Source organism: Lygodium microphyllum, chromosome 10, assembly GCF_053477565.2.
Source record: "Lygodium microphyllum isolate KBCC chromosome 10, Lygodium_microphyllum_v1.1.10, whole genome shotgun sequence".
NCBI classification, from domain to species: domain Eukaryota; kingdom Viridiplantae; phylum Streptophyta; class Polypodiopsida; order Schizaeales; family Lygodiaceae; genus Lygodium; species Lygodium microphyllum.
The window spans coordinates 68,467,016-68,486,380 of record NC_141144.1 but is presented as its reverse complement, the minus strand read 5'-3'; the positions used below and the strand labels follow the sequence as shown (position 1 = coordinate 68,486,380).

Below are 19,365 nucleotides of genomic sequence, written 5' to 3'. Positions count from 1 at the left end.
GCTGTTTAGCATTTTTAAACATCCGCAAAACACACTTAATTAATAAAAAATGCAAATTTGATACACAGTTTGAGAGAGTTTCAATGGTCCCCCAAAACCCTAATTTTTTGGGACACCCTTCATTATCTATAAATAGACAAGCTGCCCACCATTCAACCTCATTCTTTCAATGCAAATTTCACCCATCAGCCTTCACCCACGTGGTGGTCTACCCTTCACGATTACTGTCACTCCTCCATCAACCCTTGCAATGCTTGGCACCTTCCTCCCTAATTGTCACCCACCATCTGGCGTCCTCCAATGTTTGGACTCTTTTGCTATCACCAACACACAGTCTGCCTCCTCCAGATTGCGATTGGACACTCCTCCACCAAGCGACAATTGACAGTTATCTCCCACACCTTCCGACAACCTACTACTTGCGTTTAACCTTCACCCTACCTGGCAGCAATTGGCAACCACCTTCATCCTCTTGTTGGCTCTTCTACTATTGTGTTTTCAGCTTTCTACTGCCACCCACATCATCAAGTGCCATCCACAACTGTCGCCTTAGTTCCCAAACACTCTCATAATCAACGTTTGGTGTTTCCCGCACTCCAACACTCCAATTGGTGGTCATAGCACTTGGGATCCATCTCTAGTAGACGTCACTCTCCGACACTCCATTGCTCTACCCTTGGGCATTCTGTACACTCTTACATCCATTCACTTCAAAATATATTCTCTTTGTGTTTGAGTTTTGAGTTTTTGCGATTTGCGTTTAGGGTTTAAGTTTTGCTTCTCTATCTGAGTTTTTGTGTTTCAATCTTGGCTGTACATGTTGAGAAGTGTTTCCTCAATGCAAACCCTAGCATATCTTCACATGTACTACCACAACTGAAACACAATGTACTCAAACAATAATCAAAAAACCTGAAATGAAGTTAAATGAAGAATGGATGAATGAACGAATGAGAATGTACAAAAGAATGAACGAATGAAAATGTATAGAATGCTCAAGGGGAGAGTTATCCAACAACCGGTGGCTCTCATGGGAGCAAGCTAAGAAAGGTGTCGATGTGAGTTGTCCACTAGAGAGAGATTTCAAGTGCAATAACTACCAACTGAAGCAAATACTAATGAAAAAAAGTGCTGAAAATGAAAAAACGACCTACTATAGATGTAACACAGCTCATATGGACACTAAAAAGTGCTCCAAATGACAAATAGCAGCAAGAGAGCCTATAGGGATGAAAACACAATAGTCCACCAATTCCTAATGATCGTCATAGCAGTTGGAAACACTTAAGCAAGGGCGCTGCAGCAATCAAATAGAGGAATGGAGAGATGGTGACAGCAAATAGCATAGCAACAAAGAAACACGTTTCTTTGCTTTCGAAACTTATGAAACATTTCTTTGCATAAAAAACGTGGGGAGGGGGGATCCAAACAAAAAACGTGAGTTAATCTGAAAAAAACAAAGATTAGTGCTAGTCTAAGGTCAATGGAAAAAAAAAGTTTAAAAAATAAAAGAAACATACATTTCGTCACTCGGAACTTGTTGCATGATGCGTCCACAACCTGTCACGACACTCGCCTCCCGTCTCGCTCGTCTATCGTCCTGCTTCTACCCCACCGACTATCGACAATCGCACGCCAACTGCTCCGCCTGTCCACCTGTGCACCGGTTGACCATCGACAGTTTGCTCCTACCCCGCTAGCCATCGCTCTTGCTCGTGCTGTCCCGACTCCCTTCTCAGGCGCCATCTTCCCTCTCTTCTTTCTCCTCTCCTCTTCCCTCTCCTCTTCCTTCTCTTCTACCCTCTTTTTCTCACGAACCACAAATTACAATGGGACATCCTAAATTTGCAGGATGGGTAGAGGTGGAGGTTATCATGGATAAAAGAAAAAATTGGGCCTCCGGTGGGTCAAAGATATGGAGGTGCAAGCATTGCAACAATGTTTACAAAGGAAGTGCTCCATGGTTGAAAGCCCATCTCTTGAACATTCCCGGACAAGGAATTGCTGCTTGTAGTGGTGACATCCCAAACAATGTGATTGTTGCGTTGGGCAGAGATCCAGTGGCCTTCCATCGAGCAAAAAGGTCTCGGTTGGGAATTGAAAGAGAAGAGGAAAACGTTCATATGAGGCAGTCCCCCTTCTACTACAGATTCATCTCCCAATGTTGGGTCATCTAGAGCTACAACAACTCAGCTACATCCTATTACATCTCCCTCTCCAAATGCCAATGTAAGTGTAAATGTATCTCAGCTCTCTAATTCTCAAAGCATGCTTACCAAACAGAAGGGAAAGAAAGGGACATTGCAAAAAAGTTGGCTGAAATTGAAGCATGAAAAAGCTAGAAGGGCTGTTAGGCAGTACTTTTTTGAATGTAATGTGCCTTTTGATCATGCACAAAAGCCAACCTTCATCAATATGTTGAGTGCAGTGGCAGAGGCAGGTGAGACCTTCCAAGCCCCCATGCTATGAGACACTTCGCACAAAGGAGTTGAAGGCTGAAGTGTTAGACATTGAGAGGGAGTTGGAGCCTTTCAAGACTACATGGGTGAAATATGGATGTACCATACTGTGTGATGGATGGTCTGATACCAAACGACGCCCTCTTGTTAATATCTTGGTTTCTTGTTGTATTGGCACTACCTTCTTGACGAGCATAGATGGCTCGACGGAGGCTCACACGGCACAATATATCTATGAGCAGTTGAGAGCTGCAATTGTGGAGGTTGGCCTTGCAAATGTGGTATCAGTGATAACAGATAATGCAGCCAATTGCAAACTAGCTGGGTCTTATGTAGAGAGGGACTTTCCACACGTTTGTTGGGTACCATGTGCATCACACTCTCTTGATCTTCTTATTGAGGACATAGGGAAGCTTGGATGCGTGGCTGATGTGATAAAGAAGGCTGAATTTTTAGTGAATTTTGAATGCTGCAAGCAACGTGCCCTTCGTATTTTTAGGGCCAATTGTGATATAGAGTTGGCAAAGCCTTGTAGTACAAGATCTGCCTATCTTTTCATTGTTCTACAGAAGCTAGTCAAATGTGGACTGGATTCAGATGCATCATTGTTGATTCTAGGTGGCTTGCATGGCCTAAAAGGGAGACTCCCAAGGGAGTCTTGTTTGAGGATCTCATCCATGAGGTCAGCTTCTCGCACGATGAAGAGGCGATCGTCGGGTTCATGGAGCCTCTCATTGTTGCCTTGCAGATTTCCGACTCAAAGGGGTGCACCATGGGGCTCATCTATGAGTTCATGGACAAAGTTGGTGGTGCCTTTGATACATGTACACTTATCTCACACCCTAGGTAGAAATCTTTATTCTTTAATTTTTAAGTGTCCATAATTCAAATTTCAATGGACTTTATTGACAACTTATTGCTTGGAAGTTGGAACTAATCTTTCTATCCACTTGCATAATGGATGAAATCAAGGAGATATAGCAGGATAGATGGGATTGGTTTCATCGCCCAATCCATGTTGTTGCTCACATCTTGCATCCTTATTGGAGAAACAAGGAGCAAAAGCATGATGCCGAGCTCAACTCAGGATGGACTTCTTATATTTGCAAAGTGGAGCAAAATCTTGTGTTGCAGGACATAATTGAGGGGCACCTTGTGGCATACAGAGATCCTCTTGACCCTCACTTTGGAAGTGCACGAGCTAGCATTCAAGATTCACAACTCAAGCCTGTTACTTGGGGAGAAGTATGGTAACTCATGCCCCCAACTTCAGCATATTGCCTTGAGGGTTCTCTCACAAGATTGTTCATCAAGAGCTTGTGAGAGAAATTGGAGTTTATTTGCAGCCATACACACAAAGAAAAGAAATTGATTATCTCCTGAGCAACTCAAGCATCTAGTTTATGTGAATTCAAATTTAAAGCTTCGCCGCAAAAGACAGAATTGCAAGGGACCAAATGAGATCAACCCCAACTCCTTCAAGGTGGAAATTCGCTTAGAAGAATTGGTGCACCCTACACGTGAGGATGACGAGGTGTGGGCCTTACTTGCAGCAGAGAGAGCACAACTTCAGCATCAAACAAGATCTAGGGCCAGGGGTGCTGATGCATCAATTCTAGCATAAGGTTCCAATAGGATCGTAGCAATTAGTGCCCAAGCTAGTGTCATAAATGATACAAAGGCTGATTGGAGTGTGAGTGATGAGGATGAGGATGAGGATGAGGACGATGATGGTAATGATGGTAGCGATGGTGATGCGTTTGAGTAGTGACTCATGAGCCATAACTCATGAGGGTTCATGATTTTGGATTAGACTCTAGAGTCTTACCTTTTTGGGATTTTCACTTAGTCAATGTAGTATCCATGGACCATTATTGTTTGGACTGTTCATTATATGACTCTAGAGTCTAGTTTCATTTATGAGTTATCTATGATGTATCGTGATTCATTTTGGATTTTGACATTTTGTCATTTTGTAACTTGTTTTGAAATGAGAATCATGATATTGTCGCTTCACCCATTTTACATTGCTATTTGCACATGGGCTATGTAAATGTCTTCCAAATTTCTTTATGTGATATCATATATGTATGAATCAATGATCATGATGTTTAGGGTTTGATTATAGTATAGCTTATTCAAAGATTAATCTTTACAAAGGTCAACAATGGGTTATGGATCATGGATGTGTAACGTGTTATTCTGAATTGACTATAGTGTTTCATGTTTTATCACTTTTGCTCAATTCACTTGCTTTTGTTTAAGAGAAAGTTCCATGGAGGTTTAAAACATCTTTCCCTAGTTTAAAACTATTAAAAAACCCTTTATTAAAAAATTTCGTGTTTCTCATTTTACCCCCTCTCGAAAGAAACTTACGAAACAGGTTTCTAACGTTTCGTTTCTAAACGTTTCTGAGGTTTCTCGCTGCTATGGCAGATAGAAACAAACATAGATCTGGGTAGTCTTCAAATGACCACAACAGTTACAGATGATGAGGAATGAGTGGGCAGCAGCAAGAGGAGGAGGTGGCAGCTATGTGATAATATACTAGGGATAGATTGGGATTGACTGGGATGCAAGTGACCTAGCACACTCTCTGTTTAAAGATGAGGAACTAACCAAAAAGTGGGGACTTTGCTTTTGGGACATGGAAACACATGTGTGACAGGTCCCCCTAGGGTCCAACCTACACACAAGACAAAACGTGATTGAAAATCCACTTCTTCAATTTACACACTTCATTTAGGGTTTCACACTGACAACCCAAAAAGGGTTGGTGTCCACATTTTGGCCATTTTTTCCGTGGGTGCCTACACAGTGGTGCGCCACCCTAGATAGCTTATGTCTATAAATAGGCAATCACTTCATTCATTCTAACCACTCTCTTTAGTCATTCTTCACCACCTTCTTCGATCACCACCACTTCCCTTCTCTCTCCAGCCCCTTCCACTCCCCTCACACCCCTTGAGGAGGACATTGCGGTTTGTGGCTTATGTTTGTCTTCACCCTTTCTCTTTTGCTTCAGGCACCCTATTCCATCATTGGGCCTTGCGTTTGGAGCATCTTCCACCTAGCGTCACCATCATCTGCTTGGCATCAACACCCTTCTCCTTTAGGCTCCACCTTCACCTACGTTTTTCAATCTGGAGGTCTTCTCCTTGTCTGGCATCATCATCTCCAGCTTGGCGTTAGCATCCTAGCCTTTGGCGACAGTCTATACTGCCTAGCATCATTGATTTCATCATTTGTCCATCACAGGGGCTGCTGGGATCTACATATTTGCAAGTTGGCTTCTCTTCCATCACCTAGTGTCACTCATCTGTCACAGGTCAAGCCTTGTGTTTGGAGCATCTTCCATGTGGCGTCACCATCATCTGCTTGGCATCAGCATCCTTCTCCTTCAAGCTCCACCTTCACCTACATTTTTCAATCTGGAGGCCTTCTCCTTGCCTGGCATCATCATCTCTAGCTTGGCGTTAGCATTCTAGCCTCTAGTGGCAATCTACACCACCTAGCGTCAATGATTTCTTCGTTCGTCTTATCACAAGCATTGTTGGGACCTGCATTTTTGCATCAAAGGACTGCAATTTGCTTCCTCGATAGCTGGTGATCATCTTCCACATCTCTGATGGCATTAGAGGACTGTAGTTCGCTCCCTAAATAGCGATCCTTCACCATCCAGTGATTACTTCAATAGCCCACTTCCCAAAGGACTATGTTTCACTCCCTTCACTGTGCTTTCTCTTCTCTCTCAATGTTTGCCATACACACTCTGTGCTACTCCCTACAAACCCTATTGACTCTCTACATTGTTGCTTATTTTGGCATGGTATCAGAGCATACCTGTTAAGCCAAACATGTAATAAAAGGGACTAGACATCAGACCCACCACCCAATCATAGAGCCAAATGGACTCACCCTTGAACTTCAAAGTTGGCAACACTCTGGGTCACGACCACATTCCAAGGGTTGGCATCCCATACCACGAGCTCATACCATCTTGGTGTACAAACGTGTTGTACAACCAGCCAAGAATCCAAGAGTGGTGATCACACAATGAATATGCACAATACAGTCTTGAGTCCTATAAGTAGGACTCCACTACCCTAACCTTGAAGTATCCTTAGTGCATTCACACTAAGCCACTTCATAACCACCATAGCCAATGCTACTAGCACCCATCTAGATGTCCAAGGATATAACAAAGTGCACATGAGTTGGAAGGTTCAATATATAATGCACCATTTGTAGCTTTAACATTTGTTGCCCAAACATCATCAACTAGTCATTCATCTTTATAGGTTTCAACACAATCTAACGTACAATGACTCTTCTACATCTTCCAATGCCGCCTTCTGTCATCAGCTTGATCCAACACGCTCATTGACACCTTGGACTATATGTAGGGACTTCAATCCTCTTTTGTATTCAGCTTTCATTCAATTTAGTATAGATTTTCCTTTTCTATTCTCTTTTTTCATTGTAGTCTTTCTCTTCCTTTCTCTCTCAATGTTCTTGTTTCCTCTTCTATTACGCACTCCCATAAAATGGTTCTTACAAGTTTCGTAAGTTTCATATTTTTGGAAATAAGTTTCTATACAACTATGTTAGTGAGCGAAGTGTGTACATTAGCAAGGCATGCACAAAGAGAGAGAGAAAGAGAGAGACATCACAGTATTGTATTCCTCCATGGTTTCAGTGTGAATCCTCCCTTATCCACAAGCACTCTTTACCTTCTCGTTGGAGAAGGGGTTTTTCGTTGTGTGAACAAACGCATTGAGTGCAATATTATAGAACCTTAGGGATTGTACTTTCCTTCTATCAATCTTACATAAGAAGGCGTAGACCTTCAAGAAATCTCTTCCTCTCTTGTTTGGGTGTGGTATTATAGTACCTTAGGGTTTGTATTGTCCTTCTCTCATTCTCACATTCGACAATGTAGACCTTCCAACAATCTCTCCCTCTCTCTAGTTGTCCGTTGTTCAAAGAGAGTATGTGTGTTGTGTGTGTGCAACTAAGCATCAAGATTCAACCCAACAATGGTATTAGAGCATCCATTCAGCCCATGAGCTGCTGCCACAACCACACCATTGAGCTTCAAGCTTAACCTTCTCTCCTCCTCTCACCGATGATCAGCTGACTTCAAACTCAGATGGTTACACTCTTGTACTTACCAATTCCAACCCTAGGGATTGCTATGTTTTGGTTTCCAGTCTAGTGCTTTTTCCTTTTCAACATCAGTTCAGTTCTGGTCTCGTGGTTACAGCATTTGTAATCCATCTTCATTGGACGTCACTCTCCAACTACTCCCTCAACCTGCCTCGACGATAGTCATCAATTGTTGAACAACTTTACCTCCAAGCATCTTATACGCTCTTTCCTTCATTTACAATGTTCATTCCTTTGCCTTAGAGTCCTCTTTCTTCTCTATTTTTGTTTTTTCTGTTTAGCAATTTGCGCTTTGCATTTTTTCATTTGTATCTGAGTTTTTTTGTTCCAAATGTAGCCATACACTATTGAGCATCTTATATAGTCTCTCATTCATTTGCAACATTGATTCATTCACTTCAGAGTTCTTTATCTTCTCTATTTGTGTTTTGGGCTTCGGTATTTGTTGCATTCTTATCTGAATCCTTGTGTTTTAGTCATGTTTGTAAATTTTGTATTTTCTCAATGCAAACCCTAGCATCACTTCACACAAAAGACAAGTCAAAGGACTTCAATGAAATGGTGTGCAAGATAAATTGAAAGCTTGATGTTGCCTATTCAAGAGACAACTTCACTAAGTCTCAAGCATGCATAAGGTTGTCACCTTTCTCAAAGGCAATGCTTGGCAATGGTGGACTTCTCTTTTAAGACAAAGCACCATGCACTTGGTTTGCTTAAGCTTGGTAGACAAGCATATTTGAGGCAAATGTAATGATTGTGTGGCATAAGTTGAATGCTTCTCAATACAATAACTTACAACAGTGCAAGAAGAAATCTTGGGAAACATTGTTGCCAAGCATCTCTTATTGTGCAATGTCTCTATCTAAGCAAATAGAGAAGTAATGTTGTGGCTTGCCTAAAGGACATACGAGATTTTCCATTAAGACAACAACGACCACCATGTCTCAACTGATTGAGAAAACATGTGCACCCAATGGTAAGCCCTTCTTCTAATGGTAGAAAGACACAAAACCGTAAAATAGAACTAGGAAAATTGGGGAGAAATGCAAGGAATTGTATGATGCCAATAAATGCTATGTATGTGAATAGGATGGATACACTACCAACAAAAACTATCCGAATAGGCAGCGAGCTGGTGATGCTAGAAATAAGGGTGATCTTAAGAGTTAAAAGCCCAAAAACACTACTAGTTTGATCCTTGATGTACTAAGTGAGCAACCAAATGATGATGCTACAAAGTTGTGTAGAGCACAGTGCAAAGTTGGGGATCAACATACTTTGATTCTCTTTCATCTAAATGCTCATGCAAACTTCATCTCTACAAACATGGCTACAAGGTTTGCCATTAGAGAATGAGATGGGACTTATGGAAAAGATGAAATAAAATGTCACGACCATGTTGAGCCAATCACACCTATTCTTAGGAAGCTTCATTCCACATTCAAAGTTGTGTGGATAGAAGAGTTTTTTATTAACTATTGGATGGATATAATGTATTACTTAGAATGAAAGGGTGCCATAGAGTGCATGCAATGGTGGACACATATCTAAAGGTGATAACCCTTTAGCATGAGGGCAATATGCATACTATGAATGTAAGACTGAAAGGGGAATCGATCCCTATTGTATTGGCATTGGTCATTCCAAAATAATGGAAAGTCACCTTTCGGCATATTTAGTGTTTATTGGAAGTCATGATAAAAATGAATCCAACAGTAATGTGTCTAAATTGGAAGAGCACATAGCATTTTTGAAAGAATATGAAGATTATTTCTCACAATCTTTGCCAAGTTGTTGTCGAAAGTGGATGAAGCAATGAAAGCATGAACACTTGTTGTAATAAATTGTTGAACACAAGGATGAAAGAGAAAAACACAAGAGAACACTGCGAGGAAAAGAACTCAGAAGAATGCTAGGGAAATGGAATCCATGTATCAAACATGAGAATGTTATGTACAATAGTGAGTCACTACCTGTGTAGGCAATAGCAGCGGCTTCCTCTCTCCAACAGAACCTGTAATAAGTGATTAATGATTGACTAAGGAAGAAACCCAGAATAAATAGGACAAAACAAATGCCATAAATGACAGCAAGTCAGCTAGCAATAAATGCCAAAATAAGTATCAATATAACCACAGAAAAATACCTAGTAATGCCCAAACTCACACATGAGCTCACTAAATTGCTACTGCCCTCTCTCAGATCATGGATGATCTAATATAATGCAATGATATAATGATAATGACTCATCATAGTTCATACAACAAGAACCACCAAAATAGGACTGCGGATACCCAAGTAGTGGATAATCAAGCCACCACCAAGGTACCTTAAAGACAACCTAATGTTGATGTTGATCGTACCTAAACCTCAAAAATAGAGAAGAATCATGACAGATCTTTGTGCTTGTCAACAATGTCTCCAATAGTATACAATACTATCCTGTCAAAAATGCCTCTAAACATATGTGACTGGATTCCCCGCCTTTAAGTAAAACCACCAAAGTGTCCCCTCGTAAGGTCAGAATAGGAGCCAATCCAACTCTCTATCAAGTAATAGCCCATCATGAACCTGGATGTCAATCCCACCTCTAGAATTTGAACCTACCGGACTCCAATCAATACATTAAGGACGTCCCTCTCTAGAACATGTACACCTGTATACCCATACAGATGAGGTTGATTTGCCCCACCTCACCTCCCTCTCACACTCTCTCTCTCTAGCACTAGAGAGTTGTAAGGGATGACCACATCACCTTGACTAGAAAGCAAGAGGGGCTACCAAGCCCTTCCCACAATCTAAATAAGAAGACCTTTCTACACCTTGGCCTTGGCTAGAGCCAAGGATTTGAGTCAGAGCCAAATGAAGAGGACTTGGTGGAGTCGTTTGTATCCTGCTTCTTCTTCTGCTCCTTCTTCCTCAAACCCACTAACTCTTTACAATCTTTGAGCACATGACTCTTCTTACCACAATGATAGCACTAGGCCTTCAACATCTTCTTTCTGTCACCTCTCTCTAAAGATGTAAAGGCCTCATTGGAGCCACCAGCCTATGATAAAGGCCTCCCCTGTAACCGCAAAGATCTCTCATGCTCATGCAACATCAAGGACATCTAGAAAAAACTAATAGGTATCAATGACATCTCAGCCCTCAAAGCATTGGCTACTTCATTAAACTCCAAAGGGAACTTATAGGACACAATCCCCACAAGATGAGCCTCTAGAAGCACAAACTACATGTGTCGAAGCTAGTCATGTATCTGTGTAATGCAAAGCAAGAATGACTAAATAGTATCCTTCAGCTCAAACTTCATTTGTTAGAGCTATTCATAAAGGGTAACTGCATGCATAGCCAAGGAAGCCTCATACAATATCTGAAGCTTCGCCCAATTCGCTAGAGAAGTCCTACAAGAGGTGACGGCTAGAAGGACTTCTTTAGAGATGTAGCAAAGAAGAGCAAAATATGCATAGATATCATTAGTATCCCATGTGAGCACAGCTTCATCATAGTTGTCCTCGTCAAAATTAGTTGGAAGAGTAGGAGGCTTACAAGCTCCAGACACAACATACCATAACTGCTTCTACACAAACCATACTTTCATAACACCACTCCAAATTAGGGAATCACGACCATGTAATTTGTCTCTGAATAACAAGGGGAAGCCATCTCGAGAGGATACGAAGAGAAAATAAGGGAAACAAGAAGAGGAGAGAAAGAGAGAGAGTACAACCAAACCAACAACACAAACTGCACTAAACACAGTTCACATGCTATGTAAACCAGCTGATCACGAAACCAACCACAAGAACAGAGAAAAGAGATGGATTACAGCCAACAGACACTATCAGGAGCTGTAGAATGCTGCCATCCAGCCTGCAAAGGCATTAAATGCAGTAAATGCAGCAACTGGACAGAAAAACACAGATTTATCAGTAATTAAATAATGCAGAAATTGAAATGCAGCCTGTAGACCAAAAAGGCAGCCTACAAAAAGCTGGAAACAAAGCAATGGGCAGCAGGTAGCTGTTGCCAGGCTGTAAATAGTGTGCAGCAATCAGGAAAAGTCAACGACAAGTAGGGGGAGACCTGTAATTAGCAGAAAACAGCAGCAGTAGTTTAGATCCTGAGCTCTAATACCATGTCAGAAGTGGATATAGCAATGAAGGCATAAACAAATGCTGTAACAAACTGCTGAACACAAGGACGGAAGAGAAAAACACAGAAGAACACTACAAAGAAGAGAACTCAGAAAAATGTGCAGGAAATGGAATCCATATACCAAACACGAGAATGCCACATACAACAGTGAGTCACTGGCTGTGTACGCAATGGCATCCGAGCCTAGAGGTGATGAATGAATGACTAAGGAGGGAGCCCAAAATAAATAGGACAAAACACTGCTATAAAGGGCAACAGGTCATGTTGATCGGCCACCAATAAATGCCAAAATAAACATCAACATGACCGCAAAAAAAAACCTAAAATACCTAGGAATGCACGGCCAAGCCCAAACTCACACATGAGCTGACTAAACAGCTAACGATTGTATGGGGTCTTTGGAATATGAACATTGTTTGCACAAATGCAAGATCAAGAGTCTCTAATGATCCTGCAATCCTAGCTATGCAAGTGTTTTTCCAAACAACACATTTAAGCCTTGCTTTTAAGAAGAATAGTTGTGCCAAAAAAAGCTATGAAACTTTGAAAAGCCAAAATGTAAATGGTGTCTTTTGACAACCAAGCAAAAACCTCTGATCAAGAGAGATCTTCAAACCTAGATTTGTGACTTAATTGATCACTCTACATTGCTAGGAATCCCTTTAAGAATTTACTCTTAGACTTTTAGCAAAAATAATTGTGCCAAAGGTTTGATTAACTACCACAACACACTTCTTTTGAGATTTGTGATAATCGAAGATTTTGTTCTTGATTTAAGCCCCTCAATCCCATTATCCTAGAGATGGATTGACTTTTCAAGTCCAAAACATCAATCGATCTCCACCCTTTCAATGCATTATAAAACACTACAGCCTTTTATGGAAAAAAACAATTCTGGTTTACCAAACTCTGGAATCCAAGATAAGGTGCCATTTGGTAGCACATGTTTAATGTTGGAGAATACAGGCTCTTCTACAATCTTCGAAAAATAATGCCCACCAAACTAATAATTAACGCTCCAATCAAAAGGGTCAAAGTTCTCCCTCTTTGCAAATCAATGCTGGGATACACACCACACCCTTGACTTGTGAACAGTATAGGCATGTTGCTATGAAATTAAAAACCATTCATAGCAAAACATCACAGGCCAGGTGTACAGATCCAACCTCAGATGATAAAGTTAGCAGCCACACGGTGTGTCAAATAAGCAATGGAGCAAATTCAGGTTTGCATTGTCACTTGACAAGATAATCAAGAGCAAAATAAAAATTGTGACAGACGAAATCTCTTACATCTGATGAAATCACTGTCCATCATCTGTTTACAATCGTTTTAACAGCTCTTTGTGATTAAAGCTACCCAGTGCTTAGCCTACTGCAATGAACTCAGAGTTGAAGGCAGTGCAGTGGAAGTCTCTGGGCAGGCAAGTCCTCGAAAGAAGAACAAAACAACATGAAGGAAAGCATCCACTCACATATGTAACCTCCCATACTGGCACGTGAATCGCAGGCCACGATAATGCCATGCTTGAATATGAAGGCCAGGGTAGTTGTCCCTTTGGCTGGCTTATGCATGTTGGTTGCCGCCTTCTGAAAGCTATCCAGCTGCAAAGAAAAGCTTATCTGAGCTAGATGGTTATGGCAAATTCATGTTGCCTTCTCACTTTCTGCTGAGAGCAATAATCAACTAGCAAAGAAAAGCTTAAATGAGCTAGCATGTTAGGTAAGAATTCATTTTTCCTTCTGATACTTCTGGTTGAGAGCAAGATCGCACCTCCTGTGCCTGCATAAACGGGGGAAGGGCGAAGGAGCCATCGTTGTTGGAGAAGAGAGGCAAGTGCTTCTGCAGGGATGAATGGGACTCCAGACCGCTGAAATCGAGAGCAGCCATTCCGTGTGTGTTTTCACCTGTGTCTTTCTCTCGCTAGGCGAAGCCGACGTGATGCGCACACAACAAACAAATGTCACAGTGCCTTTGTGTTCTGGGCGATACACCTTTCGCTTACTCAAGCACATGAAGATTATGGCATTTGCTTAAAAATTAATCACCTTTTAAGATTTAGCCACGCGTCTTAAAAGGCTAGTATTACTAGGGTAAGACCCTGGGGTTAACACACCTTTTCCCCATACCCATAATTATAGATCCTACCACAATTTAACGGAGGCAAGACTCTTTAGTTACACATCATCACCACACAGGAAAAAGATAACTTGCCCTCTACCATGGTAGTTGATATGCACGGGCTATTAACAAGTCTAAAAGTGGGCCATTTAAGTTAACTAGGGGTCATCCACCCATTCCAAAGTAGGGCGCAATGTTTCTTTGATGAGGATCATAGAGCCTCACCTTCCTTTGCTGCAAGCTAAGAAGAAGCATAAACCTCTGACATCAAACTACTGACAATGCTTTCAATTGCATGGCATGTGACTTATTACCATTCAAGGACTTTGGAAGCCCTCCGAACCTTATCTTCTACTTCAACCCTCCTCAAGGATGACTTGATATTGTCTTCTCCTTCCTCTCCAACTTCTTTTCTCAATCGCCATCTCCAACCTATGGGGGTCAAAGGCTTATTAATATCTCAACCTATCCCAAAGTATGCTTTTCTAATAATAGAACACAATTAGATAGAGCATATCAAAGGCTCACTGATATCTCAACTCTTTTGTCCTTGAGTATGCTTATCTAATCAAAGAACACCATTAGATTGAGGATGAATATACTGCCCTAAGAATGAAACCCACCAAAACTCATTCTCTAGGCTATATCTTTAAGGAGATGTTAGTCATGTTTTCCACCTCGACTACACCCCCTGTGTAGCATAGTGGCAATGATGATTGGGATGGGTTAATCTAATTTGTTATTAGTCTCTATCTATGGCCCTCTATCTTCAACAAGTGGTCACTTTAAATGGCAATTCATCACTAGTAAGTTGCGCTTTGATAGCACTCTCATCACATCAAAGATTAGATTATGGTAAGTAGGAGTAAGAGCAATTCGCATGCTTCTCATGAGCTTCTAATACAATCTTATTGTGAGAAACAGAATCTCATGAGCTTCTAATACAATCTAATCTTGACATTACACAATCACCCTAACAATTTATCAAGGAGGGTAGCTAGATTAGATAGAGCATATGTAGGCCATGTGAGGCTAGTGGATGGCTCCTCATACCAAGGTAAGGATTATCTCAAGTTCAAACACCCCCTTTCTAAAGGACTATAATTGCATCAAGTAGGCAAAACAAGTAGGCCTAAAGCTAGTAAGGCAAATCAAAACACTTTTCTAGTTCTTCATCCACATTTAAGGTATAGTTCAACAATTCCTCGAAGAAGGGGACTATTGAAAGGTCATTTTTACCATTATCAAAAACCACATGGTTGTGAGAGAACCATCTGCATAGTGGTTTTGCAAGGCAAAGTGGTTATTGTCAATAAGGGGAGATAAGGAAATATGCCACTACCGATTGAGTCAGGCTGTTCAACCATCTCTAAACCCACTCTTAACCTTTGTAATCTCTCATCTTCAATCATCCACATCAAATCGATGGCCTAAACTAATTTGTATGATGTCAACAAATTCAACCACCTTACTGTTTTGATTCTACCCTGCTCACAACGACAATAAACCTAAAAATTCTAATGATGGCCAAATTATTAAGAAAATTGGAGAGGGTTAAGTAGGAAAATGATATTTATGCCCTCATTCCTATGCAAATTGATTTTTTTAGCATCAAGCACTAATCACATGCAAAGGTGTAAAAGATATATGGCCAACCTTAAATTATTTCTAGACCTTATTCACATGTAGGAATTTCATTCTACAGGACTTTGTAAAGGCTTCTTTTTGCATAAGAATCATCTACAACAATGTTGAGACTTTCCAACATGGATGAAGTAAATATGGAATCTCCTCTTTGTGAGATTACTTCCCAACAACAAATCAATATTCTTTAATAATTTAAACTGAGTCACAAAAGCACTCCAACAATAAGAAGGCAACAAAACCCATCCACATAAGACGAAGATGATCGCATCACATGCATCTTGAAAGGCATCTTCAAAGCTCAACTAATCAAGGAAGACCAAAAAATTAGTCATAAGTCTTTCTTGTTTTCCAAATCTCATGGTAAAAAGGATGGAAATTTTGTTTTGTCGTTGTTGAGCTAGTTTAATGATTACTTCGATAAAGAAGCTTCTTTGGAGAAAGATAAAATTAAGTACACCACCAATTATCTAACAAGCAAGAAATTGCGTTGGTGGAATGTTCTTCACCATAGCACCAAGTGGCCAAAGATGTGATGAATTTTAAGAAAAAGAATCTTTCCTTTCACCTCAACTCCATCTTCGAGCAAGGCAAAATTAGGCAAACTTGTTGTGGTAAGAAGGAGGTAACGTACCTACATATATCGAAGGAATTTGGCAATGACTTTTATTGGTATGCATTGCTTGAGGAAGTTTCCAAGAGCACATTATAATGCAAATATGAAGATGGTCTTCAATCGGCATCCAATCTAAGTTGAATTCCCTTAAACCCACTTCTCTACACAATGCTATCTTTGATGCCCATGACGCTAAGAAACAATTTCAAGCCATCACCCAAATCCTTCATGGATAACAATCTAACCCATCCTAGCATTTGAACATCAACTACCTCCCAAAGAAACCTTACAATCTGCATCTTGTCCTTATTATTTTCTAGCAAACCAATCTTCTACCTTTTCAACCAAAAAATGGTATCGAACAAAAGTATGGAAACAACCAGGTAAATTCTCAATCTACAAATCTTAATACCTAATGCAAAAATTTCTAGTTTACTTGTCACCGTTGCAAACAACAAGGTTATTTTCGAGTGAATTGCCAAGTACAACTTCCATCTAACAACAATAAGACAATGGCCCACACTTGCACAATATCAAGGAAGTATCTAACTATGCTCGCGATTGGACTATGGACATATTGCAACAATAGGTATTAAAAGAAGGAAATCTAGGTACACATATTTATCTACATTCTTTACTTAAGATGAAAGGTTCTATAAAAGATTGTGATGCTACTATTATGCACGATGATGGTAGTTCTCATGATTTTGTTTTAGAAAAAATTGGTTAGGAGGTTCCAACTAGAGAGTATTCCTTCATTGTAAAAAGTTAAGTCTGCATTCCAAGGTATTATATAGAATGAAATGTGGCAATTTAAAAAGCTAAATTTTTCTATGTGTACTTATAAAGAAAAATGTGACTTTGTAGTTGCACCTATTCAATCATTTGATATTGTTTAGGGTATGCCATTTAGACACCAATATAATCCAAATATTGACTATCATACTCACACCATCACTTTGAATTCCAAAGCCAATCTATTTATTTATCTAGTGATCCCAAGATTTCACTTATTAGTCACACACAAACCAAATTAGCACTCCAAAGACAACAAAAGATATAGATAAAGTTTGTGACTAAAATGTATGTGTCTTCTTCTAAATTATCTATGACATGAGTTATTGGTGGAATTCCCTTAGAATGTTTCAAAAAACTAATATGAAATGAATTATGAATCTGTCAATGAGTAGGAATGCCCAATCTAAATGCATTATTATTGATTTTATGAACAAATTGGAATGGTTCGAAAATGGTCTATAATATATCGGGGTTAATTTAATTTTTGAATGCATTTCAATGGATTTCAACCTTCTCTTTTCAATTTGTAGTGAAAATAAATCATTTTCTTTGAATGAAATAGGCTTGCACTTCTTGTTGGCTTAAGCTACATATCTCAATTATAATTGCTTAATCTTTTTAATGACTTCTTCTAGGATTTTCCTATGGTCATTAGCTAAACTATCAGTAGTAGAAATATCAATAGCCATAAATGGTCATAGGGATGGATAATTTCTTTCCATACACATCTTCAAAAGGTGCTCTACCAATAGCAGAGTGTGGGGTATTATTGTAAGTAAATCGGGGAATAGGTAAGTGCCGATCTCAATTATTTGGTTGGTCAATTGCATAGGATCTAAGAAGGTCAAGGATTGTACTATTGGTTGCTTCTGCCTAACTCTTAAGCTAAGGTGAAGTCCATTTTAGAACATAGATTTTCTAACAATGCTATCCAAAAAGTGATTACAAAATCTACCATCAAGATCAAAGAATAGTACTTTTGGAAATCCATGATGAGGATAAGGTAGTATTAACGAAGAGTTTAGTAGCTTGTGGTACAATCAAGGTCTTTTTACAAGGGAGGAAGTAAGCTTGTTTATCGAATCTATCCACAATGGTCCTTATTATGTCATGGTGTGTAGACATTGTGGAAAGACTAGTAATAAAATCCATAGACATTTGCTCCCATGGTTCATTAGGTTTAGGTAAAGGTATAAGTAATCCATAGGAATTTCCATGAGGACATTTAATATGTTGACACACAATGCATTCGAGCATAAATTTTGCAATATCATGCTTCATTGCAAGCCAATAAACATATTTCTTACATGCAATTATAGTAGATTGAATTTCTCAATGTCCCATATAAGCTGATGAATGCATTTTAACTATTGCAACATTTCAAAAAGTTATAGTAATACACAACTTTCTTCAATGATACAAAAATCCTTTGACATATGTATAATTATAAAAAAAGTGGTGTTAATATTTTGAAATCTTTGCGAAATAATAGAAAAATTAGAACATGTTACATGCGTATGAATCATGGCATCAAAAAATTGAACTTCAATGGTAGAAAAATGATTCAGATACACATTTTTAATTTAATCAAAACTAAGCAGATGATGTGATGCAACATCTTTAGTAGGTCTACAACTCAATATATTAGCAACTACATTAGCATGATCAGGTTGGGTATTGGATCATTTGGTGAAAGTTTTGAACGAAAGAAACCCATTTGAATAGACAATCAAAGATAAATGATTGGTTTAGTAAATGCGTGATGGCTTGTTGGTCACTTTTGATAAAAACTTTAGATCCCATAAGATAATACTTCCAAATAGCCAATGCTCATATTAGAACCAATAGTTCTTTATTGTAGGTACTATAATCTTGTTCAAAGAGTTTAAGTTTTTGGCTTTCATAGGCGATAGGATGATCGTTCTACATTAAAACTACACCTATGCCTGAACCACTAGCATTAGTCACTATGATAAAGAAAGGGTGAGAAAAACCTAGAAATTGAAGTATGTGCATGGGTCAAAATGTATTTTAGGGTGTTAAAAGATTTATGTTGGCTAGGACCCCATCTATGACTTGACTACAACTAGAATTGAAAATCAATGATTTGCCATTCACCTTCCATACTAAAGAGTGTAAAATTGATAGTTATGTTATCTAAGGTCATCATTTGACATGTTTTTCCATCCCAAATGTTAATTCATCTTATAAGCCCTTTTTTGAAGAGATTTTTGGAGAGGTCTAGATTTTGGGCTACAATAATAAATCCCTCCTCATAGGCACTAGGGTAGAGCCATATTACCTATAGTGAGGTGAGATCTCCTTTACATCCATTATCCTTTTTCCAAGTTAATTGCTACATGGTGTGTCTCCAAGAGTCCAAGAGAGCATGGAAATTTT

General features: G+C 39.5%; 1 protein-coding gene and 1 pseudogene across 1 annotated transcript in view; one reads left to right on the top strand and one right to left on the bottom strand.

Annotated features, from left to right (window-relative positions):
* The window catches only part of LOC148030121 (proteasome subunit beta type-5-like), a 29,802-nt gene extending 16,012 nt beyond the window's left edge, over positions 1-13,790 (bottom strand). Inside the window, exons 1-2 of the mRNA XM_087686398.1 lie at positions 13,560-13,790; positions 13,261-13,390 (exon numbers count right to left, since the gene is read on the bottom strand). Of these exons, the coding sequence (XP_087542524.1) occupies positions 13,261-13,390; positions 13,560-13,676 (247 nt within the window). The 5' untranslated portion in view covers positions 13,677-13,790. The remainder of the gene's footprint in view (positions 1-13,260; positions 13,391-13,559) is intronic.
* LOC148030122 (uncharacterized) lies at positions 2,416-4,083 on the top strand (annotated as a pseudogene).
* Positions 13,791-19,365: the final 5,575 nt, after the last annotated feature.